A 12257-nucleotide genomic window follows, 5' to 3' on the forward strand; every position below is an offset into this window, starting at 1 on the left:
GTCAATAGTGGCTTTTTGTTATAGTGACGTCAAAGGAAAGAGTGGCAATTAAATTTTTATAAAACATTCACACATCAGTTCATGCTTCATTAATTGCTAATCTTGATTGGTTGTAAGGTGAACAGGAGCCAATCAAAACCCACAAAAGACGCTGCTAAAGACTTTTGTTTATGCATGCTCGACTGCTTCTAGTCAATGAAGCCATTGTCAGTCTTCCAATTAAGTCTATCCGAACGGAGAAAAAAAAGCACCAATTCACACCACCCCTCACTCTACATGAGAGACACGAGCTCTCTCCAATTCCCTCAACCCAGGGAGAAGAGAAGCCCAACAATAAGCTTTCCTCTCCTCTTGCATTCACCATGGCCACCAACCTAATGCTCCCCTCCTCCTCCTCGCTCTCGTCGCCGCCTCCCATGCGGGCAGCATCGCTGTCTACTGGGGCCAGAACAGCAATGAGGGCGCCCTCGCTGACACCTGCTCCAGCGGCCTCTACGCCTACGTCAACCTCGCATTCCTCACCACATTCGGCAACGGCCAGACCCCCGTCCTCAACCTCGCAGGCCACTGCGATCCCTCCGCCGGCGGCTGCACAGCCTCTCCTCCGACATCCAGTCCTGCCAGTCCAGGAAGTCAAGGTCCTCCTCTCCCTCGGCGGCGGATCCGGCAACTACTCCCTCTCCTCCGCCGACGACCCCAGAGCGTCGCCAACTACCTCTGGGATAACTACCTTGGCGGCAGCTCCTCTTCTCGCCCCCTCGGCGACGCCGTCCTCGATGGCATCGACTTCGACATCGAAGCGACCAACGGAGACTTCTTCGACGACCTTGCAAAGGATCTGGCGCAGTTCAGCAGCAAGGGAAAGAAGGTCTACCTCACGGCGGCCCCACAGTGCCCGTACCCGACGCGCACCTCAACACGGCGCTGCAGACCGGGATTTTCGACTATGTCTGGATCCAGTTCTTCAACAACCCATCGTGCGAGTACTCCTCGGGGAGCCCGACAATTTGACCAGTGCGTGGAGAACCTGGATATCGAGCGTGACGGCGAACAGCTTTTTCTTGGGCTTGCCGGCGTCAACTGATGCGGCCGTGAGTGGGTACATTCCCCCGACGTGCTGACTTCTCAGGTGCTGCCGGCAATTGAGGGCACGGCCAAGTATGGTGGGATAATGCTGTGGAACAGGTACCTCGATGAGCAGAACAACTACAGCGCCACCGTGAAGGTCGGCCCACATACAAGGTCTACACTTGTGATCATGTTTACTCAAATAACGGAGTCTTAAATTAAATGTGTACGAGAAATAAAGAAGTGATATGGTCCTATGGATATTTAATTTTACTAATTAAGATAAGTGATCTTTTTTGAACTGGATATGCTTGTTTGTTCCCCACTTCCCCCACTTTGACCGGAGAGTCGCAGCAGCTCACTACCCTCGTGGTAACTTCTAAGCGGTACTTTTGTGCGGCCTTCTAGAAATATGTATATTGAAATATTAATTCTAGGATATCGTTGAAGTCCAAATTGTTCGAATGTGAAATTTTCGAAATAGACATCTTTGACCGGTCATCTTTATAATCAATCTAGGAAGAGGGAGTAATGGCTACTCATCTCCAAGCATGGTGAACAATTATCAGCTTTCTCTTCCCAAGCATGCTTGAGAGTGATCATTCGTGGATTGATGAACGTTCAATCTTGTTATATAGAAGAACCTTCCTCGAGAGAATTGAATGTTTGGCAGAGCCGTAATGGTACAGGAATACAGGTTTGTTGGGAATACCCACCGATGGACCGACCGACCGACTAACGAACGGAGAGACCGACCGGCCGACGACCGATCGACCGACTGGCCGACCGACCGACCGACCGACTGACTGGTCGACCGACCGACCGACGACGACCGAGGCCGACCGACCGACTAACGGCCGGAGGCACCGACCGCCCGACTGACGGACGCCATCCGGCCAATTAACGGCCCACTACCGACTGAGATGTGTCGGTCGACGTATTTCCCGACCGACTGAACCGGAGGTCTGATGGCCGACTCACGTAAGACTCGCCGACCAACGGAGGTCGCCGCCAACGAGGGGCCCGACGCACTCAGCTGGCCACCGACCTAGGGTCGGTCGCTCCTCCGATCGCCGTACAGCCGCCAGACCTTGTCAGTCTGACAGCAACATGCGGCACGGCATCTAGGGGCATTGTCCCGCCGAGGGCATTGTCAACCCTGGTGATTTGACAGCCCCACGGCGACATGACACTTTCACGGCGACTCTGACAATCTACAGTGAGTTGACAATTCCTCATTGTCCGCGCCATTAATGACGGCGCCATACCGTGCTCCACTATATAATCGGGGAGGCAACAGTGCAAGGGATCCGTCCACTTCTCGACTCCAAAACCACAGGCTCGCTCCTCTCTCCCTCCCTCTCTCGATTGAGCTCTCTGTCTTCATTTCACTGTTGCCCAGTCACCTCTCTGACTTGACCGTCGGAGGGTCCCCGCCGGAGCCGCCTCCGGTCAGTGTGGACTTCTCATTTTTGCAGGTGCACGTTCCCCGGCGATCGGACGACGAGGCGATTGGCCGCAACAGATTGGCGCGCCAGGTAGGGGAACGATGACGAAGACAAGAGCCCAACGATCGAGGATCACCGGGTCGGCGAGGCGCTCTTCCCGCCGGGAAGAGGCCTCCCCGCCACCGTCGGCGGCGGAGCCCAGCTCTCCACGCCCGCAGTGACCACGGAGGCGCAGATCGCGGCCATCGTACGGCAGATGACCGTACTGACGGACGCAGTCAAGAGCCTCCAGCAACAACCGGCGGCCCGTCCGATGCCCTCCAGGAGCAGCCGCCGACGACCGCGCCGATCCCGTCGCCTCCGCGAGCGCCCTCAACAGCGCTCCCACGGAGAGGAGGAGGGACGGCCATGGCGCGATGACCGACGGTCCCAGCAGCCCTCTCCTTCCCTGCTGGAACGGGCGAGGAAGAGAGAAGCGCCGCGAACGCCGTCCGCCCCCTCTCGGAATCTTCGGAGACTCCACTCCTGGGGTCTCCCAGCACCGACGGCGGACGACTACGAGCGCCGTTCGAGGAAATCGACCGCCGCTCGCGCAGTTGCAGTGGACGGCCAGAAGTCTTCGAACGACGTCGACTTCCAGACCGCCCAACCTCTCTCCCGACTAGTTCTCGACGAACCGATTCCCAGTCGGTTCAAGATGCCGCACGTGGAGCCATACGACGGCTCCACCGACCCGATCGACCACCTTGAGAGCTACAAAGCTCTCATGACGATCCAAGGGGCAACCGACGCTCTTTTTTGCATCGGCTTCCCCGCCACACTCCGCAAGGCTGCCAGGGCCTGGTACTCCGTCTCGATCGGAAGTATCCACTCCTTCGGCAGCTCGAGCACTCGTTCGTGGCCCACTTCAGCACCAGCCGGAAGCCGCCGCGAACGTCGGACAGCCTTTTCTCCCTCAAAGAGGGAAAAATGAGACGCTCCGACACTTCGTGGCGCGATTCAACACGGCCAGCTTGAGGTCCGGGACCTCAACGAAGACATGGCTATCTCAGCCATGAAGCGGGGGTGAGGCATCCCGATTCACCTACTTCTGGACAAGACCTCCCCGGACGTACGTCGAGCTACTGGAGCGGCATACAAGTATATGCGCGCGGATGAAGGGCATCCGACCGATGCTTGGCCGAACCAGAGGCCCGAAGGAGAAGCGGAGGAAAGGTCGGAACCCGCCGAACCCAGCAGGCCCCCGACCGATAGTCGGGTCTCACCACCCCGACGAATCCAAAATCACCCGGAACAGACCGAGGCAACAGACTCCGAGGCCGGCACGCCCCAGGTATGATTCCTACACTCCTCTCTCGCTCCTCGTGCACAGATTCTGATGGAGATGAGGGGGAACAATACCTGCGACGGCTCACGCCTCTGAAGGCAAAGGCCTCGACCGTCGAATACTGTCGATTTCACGAGGCCACGGCCACAACACGAGCAGTGCATCCAGCTGAAGGATGAGATCGAAGCTCTCATCCGCCGGGAGTATCTCGGCAAATTTCGGAAGGATCCGCGACCCAACCGTTGTCCGATCGACGACCCCAGCCGATGAAGATGGCGACTAATCAGCCGACGGCCGAGTCATCAACATGATCTCCAAGCGGCTGGGCCCGAAGACGTCTCGGGAGGGGAGCCGACGAAAAAGCCGGCCCGGACGACGTGATCATTTTACGGAGGAAGACGTTCGGGCATCCAAACTCTCCATGAGATGCTCGTGTTGTTAGTCGGCAACAATAGCAAATTATGATGGTAAAAAGAATTTTTTGTTGATAATGGAAGTTGACAATTTTTTTTTACTCGACCTTTCCGGATGCAACTGTCAACTGACCACTTAAGAGGGTTCCATGCCCTTGATCGGCTTTTGCGGAGAGCCGTCACGACAGAGGGAGAAATTACCCTGCCCGTGACGGCCGGCACCGAACCACGGCAAAGCACGGTTCACTTAACTTTCGCGGTCGTCCAAGTTCCTTCGGCCTACAACGCCATCCTTGGACGACCCGGACTGAACGCCTCAAAGCGATCGTCTCGACGTACCATCTCTCGTTCGGTTCCCGACCAAAATGGAATCGGAGAATGCGCGGGGATCAACAGCTCGCCCGACGGTGCTTCCAGATCTCCGCTTAAAGCGACGAGTCGAAGGGCTCCTTGACAATCGACAAGCTGGACCAACGGGAGGAGGAAGAGCGAGGTTCGCCGGCCGAGCAGCTCGTGGCGATCTCGATAGTGGAAAATCCGGATCGGAAAGTTTGGGTCGGGTCTCAACTGCCCGACCCGAACGACGATGACTGACGGAGCTGCTGAAGGCCAATGCCGACATATTTGCTTGGTCGGCAGCAGATATGTCGGGCATCCCCCAGAAATAATAACCCACCGACTCAACATCGACCCGACGATGAGGCCGGTGAGGCAGAAGAAAAGGTCTTCGCTCCAGAGAGGCAGAGGGCCATCGACGAAGAAGTGGACAAGCTACTCGAAGCGGCTTCATCCGAGAATCCATGTATCCCGATGGCTCGCCAATGTTGTCATGGTCAAAAAAGCCAACGGGAGTGGAGGATCTGCATCGACTATGCCGACCTCAACGAGCCTGCCGAAAGACAGCTTCCCACTTCCAAGATCGACCAGCTGGTGGATGCGACGTCCGAATTTCGACTGCTCAGCTTCATGGACGCCTTCGTCGGATACAACCAGATCCGGATGGCGCCTGAAGACGAGGAGCATACCGCCTTCGTGACTCCCAAGGGCCTCTACTGTTACCGGGTGATGCCCTTCGGATTGAAGAACGCCGGCGCACCTACCAGCGACTTGTCAATAAGGTCTTTAAAGACCAGATCGGGCGCAACATGGAGGTGTACGTGGACGACATGCTGGTGAAGAGCGCGCAGATTTCGGATCATGTTCGGGATCTCGAGGAAACCTTCCGCACCTCGACGACACCGAATGAAGCTCAACCCGACCAAGTGCGCTTTTGGGGTGACCTCAGGAAGTTTCTCGGATTCCTCATTTCTCAAAGAGGATTGAGGCCAACCCTGAGAAAATAAAGGCAATCCTCGACATGCGTCATCCAAACACCAAGAAGGTGGTCCAATAGCTGAACGAGAAAATCGTCGCTCTTAGCCGATTCATTTCTCGGTCAGCTAAAAGGTGCCTCCCATTTTTCAAAACTTTGCGCCACGCAAATGGTTTTTCTTGGTCGGATGAGTGCCAACGGGCCTTTGAAGACCTGAAGAAGTACTTGTCTTCCCCGTCGCTGCTCGTAAAGCCGCAGGTCGGGGAGACCTTGTATCTCTACTTGGCCACATCTTCTGAGGCGATCAGTTCGGTGCTCGTCTGAGAAAACGAGAACCGAACCCATCAGCCTATCTACTACATCAGCAAGGTGCTCCACGACGCCGAGGCCAGATATTCGGAGATGAAAAGATGATTTTCACCCTGACCGTCTCCGCGCAACGACTCCGTCCATACTTCCAGGCTCATGCCATAGTGGTGCTCACCAACCAGCCCCTGAGGGCGATATTGCACCGACCGGACACATCTGGACGACTGACAAAGTGGGCGATGAAGCTCAGCGAGTTCGACATTCAGTACCGACCGCGGCCTGCCCTGAAGGCTCAGGTCTTGGCCGACTTCATCGCCCAGTGCCCGACGACCGACCAAGGGTCGGGAGCTGAAGACCCAGGACGAGACGCGGTCTCCAAGCCAGACCCGGTCTCCACCTGGGTACTGCACATCGACGGGGCTTCAAACACTCAAGGGAGCGGGGCCGGGCTCCTGCTCACGAATTCGGATGGGGTGGTCACCGAGTACGCCCTCCGATTCAACTTCAAGGCCTCCAACAACCAAGCCGAATACGAAGCACTCCTCGCTGGCTTGAGGATGGCGAGGGAACTGGCGTCGACAGCCTCCGGGCATTCTCCGACTCTCAGCTGATTGTGGGCAGGTCAAGGGCGAATTCGAGGCACGAGATCCGACCATGGTCAAATACCTTCAGAAAGTGAAGGACCTCGTAGCACGCCTCAGGTATTTTGAAATTTTCCACATCCCTAGGTCGGAGAACGCCCGTGCCGACGCACTCTCCAGACTGGCGACTTCAGCCTTCGACTCTTTGGATCGAACGTTCTTGGAGAACCTCGAGCAGCCAAGCGTCGATCGGGTCGACGAGGTGCTACAACTAGCGCCCGAATCAAGTTGGATGGACCCGATCGTTCGGTATCTGACCGATGGGATCGGCCCCGAAGATCCCGCGGAGGCCAAGCGACTCCGATGGTCGGCCTCCCAATACGTAACCCTAGATGACCGACTCTATAAGAGGTTGTTCTCCCTCCCCTTGCTTAGGTGCTTGGGACCGACCGACGCCGACTACGTTCTCCGAGAGGTTCACGAAGGAATTTGCGGGAATCACTTGGGGGCAAGTCCCTGGCCTACAAAGTCCTGCGACAGGGCTACTACTGGCCTACTATGAAGAAGGACGCAGTCGAGTTGGTCCGGAGGTGCGAGCCTTGTCAGAAGTACGCCAACATTCAGCACCAACCGGCCAGCCAAATTGCTCCTATTGTCGCTCCATGGCCCTTCGCCCAGTGGGGGGTCGACATTCTCGGTCCTTTTCCTCCAGCGTCGGGTCAGAGAAAATTCATAGTCGTTGCCATCGACTACTTCACCAAATGAGTGGAGGCCGAGCCCCTGGCGCAGATTACCGAGCGAAAGATGGAGGACTTTATCCAGAAATCCATCATCTTCAGGTTCGGATTGCCGCACACCATCATCACCGACAACGGACGGTAATTCGACAACCAGGACTCAGAGACTTCTGCGCCAGGTTCCACATCAAGCACCGACTGACTTCAGTCGGGCACCCACAGTCCAACGGCGAAGTCGAGGTGACCAACCGGATATTGCTCCACGGACTCAAGACCCGACTAAACGAAGCCAAAGGCCTCTGGGTTGACGAGCTAGGCTCCGTTCTGTGGGCTTACCGAACGACCCCCTGCATTCCGACCGGGGAGTCGCCTTTCAGCTTAGCCTACAGGACGGAGGCGATGATCCCGCTCGAGATTGGATTGCCGTCTTCAAGAGTCGAGCGGTATCGAGAGCCGGACAACTCCGAGAGTCGGAGGGCCGACCTAGACCTCCTCTCCGAACTGCGAGACGAGGCTCAAATTCGCATGGCTTCGTACCGACAGAAGGTCGCTCGGTATTACAACGCCAAGGTCCGACCGAAGCTTTTCAGGGCTGGTGACTTAGTTCTGAGGAAGGCAGAGGTCTCGAAGCCTCTGGACCAAGGAAAGTTGGCTCCAAACTGGGAAGGGCCCTACAAGGTAGCAGACACTTATGGTCCGAGGGCCTACCGACTGGAGACCCTTGAAGGGAAATCCATTCTCCGAACTTGGAACGCCGACAACTTGAAGTTGTATTACCAATGAACTTTGTAATTGTTCAGTCGAAATACAAACTCGGTTTGAAATCTCGGAGTTTTAACTCTTCGACTAACGAATGGAGCTCACCAAGCCCAACCCCCGACATGCCGACTTGGACTTGGTATCCGCCTGAAACCGACGACATTATCGTCGGTAACGCATCGGACTCTCACAAGGACCGATGCATCCATGAGGACGGAAGTCGACACTCCTTCGACGATCGACGATACATCGGACCCTTACAAGGACCGGTGCACCCATGTGAATGGGAGTTGACACTCCTTCGATGGCCGACGATGAATCGGACCCTTACCAGGACCGATGTATCCATGTCAACGGGAGTTGCACTCCTTCGACCTTCGACGACACATCGGATCCTTACAAGGATCGGTGCATCTGTACTAACGGGAGTTGACACTCCTTCTACGGTCGAACTTTCGGGCCATACCATCGGCTGACATGCCGGTCAAGCCCCGACCAAAGAAAGGCAAAATGCCTACGCGACCGACGTCGCGACTCCCGACTGAGCTACGGTCGGTCGAGGGATATTCGGCTTACCACCGTCTATCGCACAATACGACCTCAGTCGTATTCATGATTCACCGACCAGGCTACGGTCGGTCGGAAGATATCCGGCTTATCACCGCATATCGTGAGGCGCAGTACGGATACCCGACACAAGGGTATCGGGATCCGACTTATCGATGCTCCCTCGACCGAATGCGTCGGAAGATATTTGACTGAACGCGTCAGAGGGGATCCGACTACCGAACCTTTATCACGGTCGGTCGGCTCCCGACTCAACGGACGCGCCCGACTGACGACCTTGACTACCAGAGGCCGATCCAAAGTCGGGACCTACTCTACCTTCGTGGCGGCATGAATTGCCGAACATCCTAACCGACCTATGGGGGTTAGCGACTTACATAAGTTAGCGACTTACGAAGACATTCAGCAACACACATGAAAGAAACAGACGAAGGATAAAGTGAAAGAAGCTTTCATTCAAAGTTCAAAGAAAGCTTACAAAGTCGGGTCGAAGCCCGATTACAAGTATTCCAAAAGGAAAAAGACAAAAGAAACAAAAGTCGGCAAGGTCCGGTCACCCTTCTGAGTCGATCTCCTTGACCGACGGAAGATCGGGGATGACCGGTGTGTCGACCACGATCGACGCTGGGTCGACGGCCGAAGCAGGACCTTCGGTCGACGGCAGGCTGGCAGTCGGCGCCACTCGCTCTGGGACGGCTTCCTCCGCCACGACGACGCCTCCCGATGGCTGGTCGGCCATCTCCTCGGTGGCTTGCTCCTCGGCCCCCGGTGGGACGATGCTGCTGAGGTCCAGCTCTGGGTACAAGGCCTGGACCGCATCCCGACCGTCCTCGTACCCCACCCAGTACGAGGCGAAGTCCGACTCGAGCATCTCCTCCCGGTACTGGTCGGAGGCCCGGAAGTCCTCCACCGCCCGACTGGCCGACTCCCTCGCCGACCTTGCCTCTTCTTCCACCCGGCCGAGCGAGTCCTTCGCCGACTCCGCCTCCGCCCTCGCTATGTCGGCGTCGGCCTGGGCGACTGACAAGTCCTCCTCAGCTTTGGCAAGCTTCTCCAAGCTGACCCGAAGCTGCTCGCGCTCGCCTTGGAGTTCGGCGGCAACGCCATCCCGCTCGTGCCGCAGACGACGCACGGCCCGGCCCTTGTGTCTGGCCTCCTTCTTGGCCGACCTTAGCTCGGACCCGAGCCGGGAGACTTCGTCTACCAACTTAGCCTCCCGATCGGCCGACTGCTTTAGGTGGTCGACCAACATCGTTCGGTCGGCTTCGGCCGCCGCCGACCTCTCCTTCCAAGCCGTCCGGACGGCCCCGAACCTCCGGTAACCGGCTTCAAGCTCCGACATGGTGTAGACCAGCTGCCGACGCAAGTGTTTCGTTAGGAACACATAGTTAGAAAAATTCTAAGGAAGAAGAAGGTGAAACAAGGCTTACCTCGACCATGGTCGGGTAGAACTTGGACAGCATCTCGGTCACTTGCCGGGACCTCAACGACTCCACGTCGGCCAGGAGGAGGATCCCCTGGCACAACCTCCTCGCCAAGTTGTGGTCGGCCAACGCCGACGCCCCTTCGGGGAACTGTGCGCTTGGCGGCGCAGTGTGGCTCCCCGACCTTATTTCGTCCGTGGGGTCCATCGGGGCCTTCCCTCGATCGGCCGCCCCGACCGATGGGACCGGCAGCGAGGGGATGCTCGAGGTCGAACCAGCACCCCCGTTGCGGCCACAGACGCCGTCGGATGATGTTCAGTTTCCCGAACGTCATCCGGCTCCACCGCCGACGGTGAGGCCGCCGATGTTCCTTCGGCCGCTCCTTCCACCGACCTCTCCTCCGCAGGTACTGCCGGAGCCGCGAGCGCTATGACGGGCTCCGATTGGTCGGTCACCGACGCTTCGACTGTCGGCGCCACGGGAGCAGGCTTCTTCGGAGGACGCGAAGGTCCTGCCCCCGATGCCGGCCTCTTCCTTGATGCGAATTGCCGAATCTCGGCATCGGACGGCCGCATTCTTGGAGGTGTCCCTGCGATACCGTCAAAAGTGTTAATCAAAGAACCGGACCAAGGACCGAATGGAAAGAAGATCGGGGGATCGGGCGATACCTAGTCGGGGGACCAAGCTCAAGCCGGCGTCATAGAGAGCTTGTTCGGTAACAAGCTCCCTCTGCTTCGGGACCGACATATCTTTGAGTCGGTGGAAGTCCTCCCGATCGTCCGCCTCCACCCGGCTGTTGTCATTGGCTTCGGTTCGGGGCACGCCCCAGTGGGAAGGAAAGCCCCAAGAAGATGAAGATGATACAAAGAAAAATTGGTTCTTTCACTCATGGATGGACGATGGAAGACCAGTGATGAAGGAAAGGCCCTTCCGGGGGTTGAAGAGCCACCACCCTCGGGCTTTAGGGTGGGGTCGGAGCACAAAGAAGGCCCGGAAGAGCGAAATGCGAGGGTTGGTCGGCAAGAACTGACACAATAGCGCAAAGCTAATTATGAGACAGACGGAGTTCGGCTCCAGTTGCGCCGGACAGAGTCCGTAATAATTCAACAAATTTCGGACGAACTCCGAAATCGAGAGTCGAAGACCCACGCGAAGGTCTTCGACATACAACGCTAGTTGGCCGGGCGGAGGGCTGTTAACCCGACCGCCGGCCCCTGGGGCGGAGAGTTGAAACTGCTCCGGGATGCAATACTGCTCCCGAAGCCGTTCAACGTTCGGCCCCGAAAGCGAGGAAACCTCAACTTCCGGAGTCGACCGGGAGTCGTCAGTCGGATTTCCCGACCTAGCTCCCCGAGTCGGATTTCCGGCCATTACACCGGAACCGAACAAGAAGAGGAAGAAGCGAAGAAGAGGAAGAAGCGAAGAGGAGGAAGAAGAAGAGGAGGGGAAGACCACGAACCAGCACCGAACCCTTCCGGAAGCAGGAGGAAAGGCTCTGCCCGCGACGACTGAGAAATCGCCCGGACAGAGTTTCTGCAGCAAAATGTCAACAATGGGGCCTGGGTCCGGATGGTCCTATATATATAGGGCCGTCTGACGGCCGAGATGTCTCCGCGCCGACCGAAGCCTCACGGATGTGCGACACGTGGCGACTTCCGAGTGGCCTGGTGATTCGACGCGCCCCATCCCTGGGCGGCCGCACCGCCCCCATTAAATGCAGGGGGCGCCGGCCCAACCACCTCCGACACGTGGCAAGCGGGGCCGCGGTTCCGCATTAAAGCGCCCGCGCCGATTCACGTTCCCGATGGGATGCCTGAGAGCGCACCACGACGGTCTGCGTTCCCAGAAGGCACCGGATATCCGGTCGTCTGACACCAAATCGTCCGACACCCGACCTCCTGACGCTGACGTGACGTCTGACGACGACAGGACGTGACGTCTGACACCTGACACCGACTAGACGTCTAACGCCAGCGAATCGCTCGGCATTCATGAGACGCCTGACATCGGATCAACCCTCGGTACGGTCGGAACTTGGCATACGACGAATCCACTCCTGTTCGCCCAGGGTTGCTGCCCAAATAAAAGCATCGACCAGCTCACCGTCCGACTCAGGAGTGGAGGGGGGCAACTGTTGGGGAATACCCACCGAGGGACCGACCGACCGACTGATGGCCGGAGGGACCGACCGACCGACCGACCGACCGACCGACCGACTGACGGCCGGAGGGACCGACCGACCGACCGACAGGCGGAGGGACCGACCGACCGACTAACGGCCGGAGGCACCGACCGCCCGACTGACGGACGCC

At 57.7% G+C, this 12257-nt stretch overlaps 1 protein-coding gene across 1 annotated transcript; it reads left to right on the forward strand.

Annotated features, from left to right (window-relative positions):
* Positions 1-240: 240 nt before the first annotated feature.
* On the forward strand, positions 241-1384 carry LOC105054850 (acidic endochitinase). The gene is given in 8 exon segments (XM_010936466.4): positions 241-378; positions 381-593; positions 596-628; positions 631-693; positions 696-902; positions 905-997; positions 1000-1110; positions 1113-1384. Coding segments are annotated over 8 exon segments (909 nt in total). The 5' UTR covers positions 241-362; the 3' UTR covers positions 1286-1384.
* Positions 1385-12257: the final 10873 nt, after the last annotated feature.

Source organism: Elaeis guineensis, chromosome 1 (assembly GCF_000442705.2).
Source record: "Elaeis guineensis isolate ETL-2024a chromosome 1, EG11, whole genome shotgun sequence".
NCBI lineage: Eukaryota > Viridiplantae > Streptophyta > Magnoliopsida > Arecales > Arecaceae > Elaeis > Elaeis guineensis.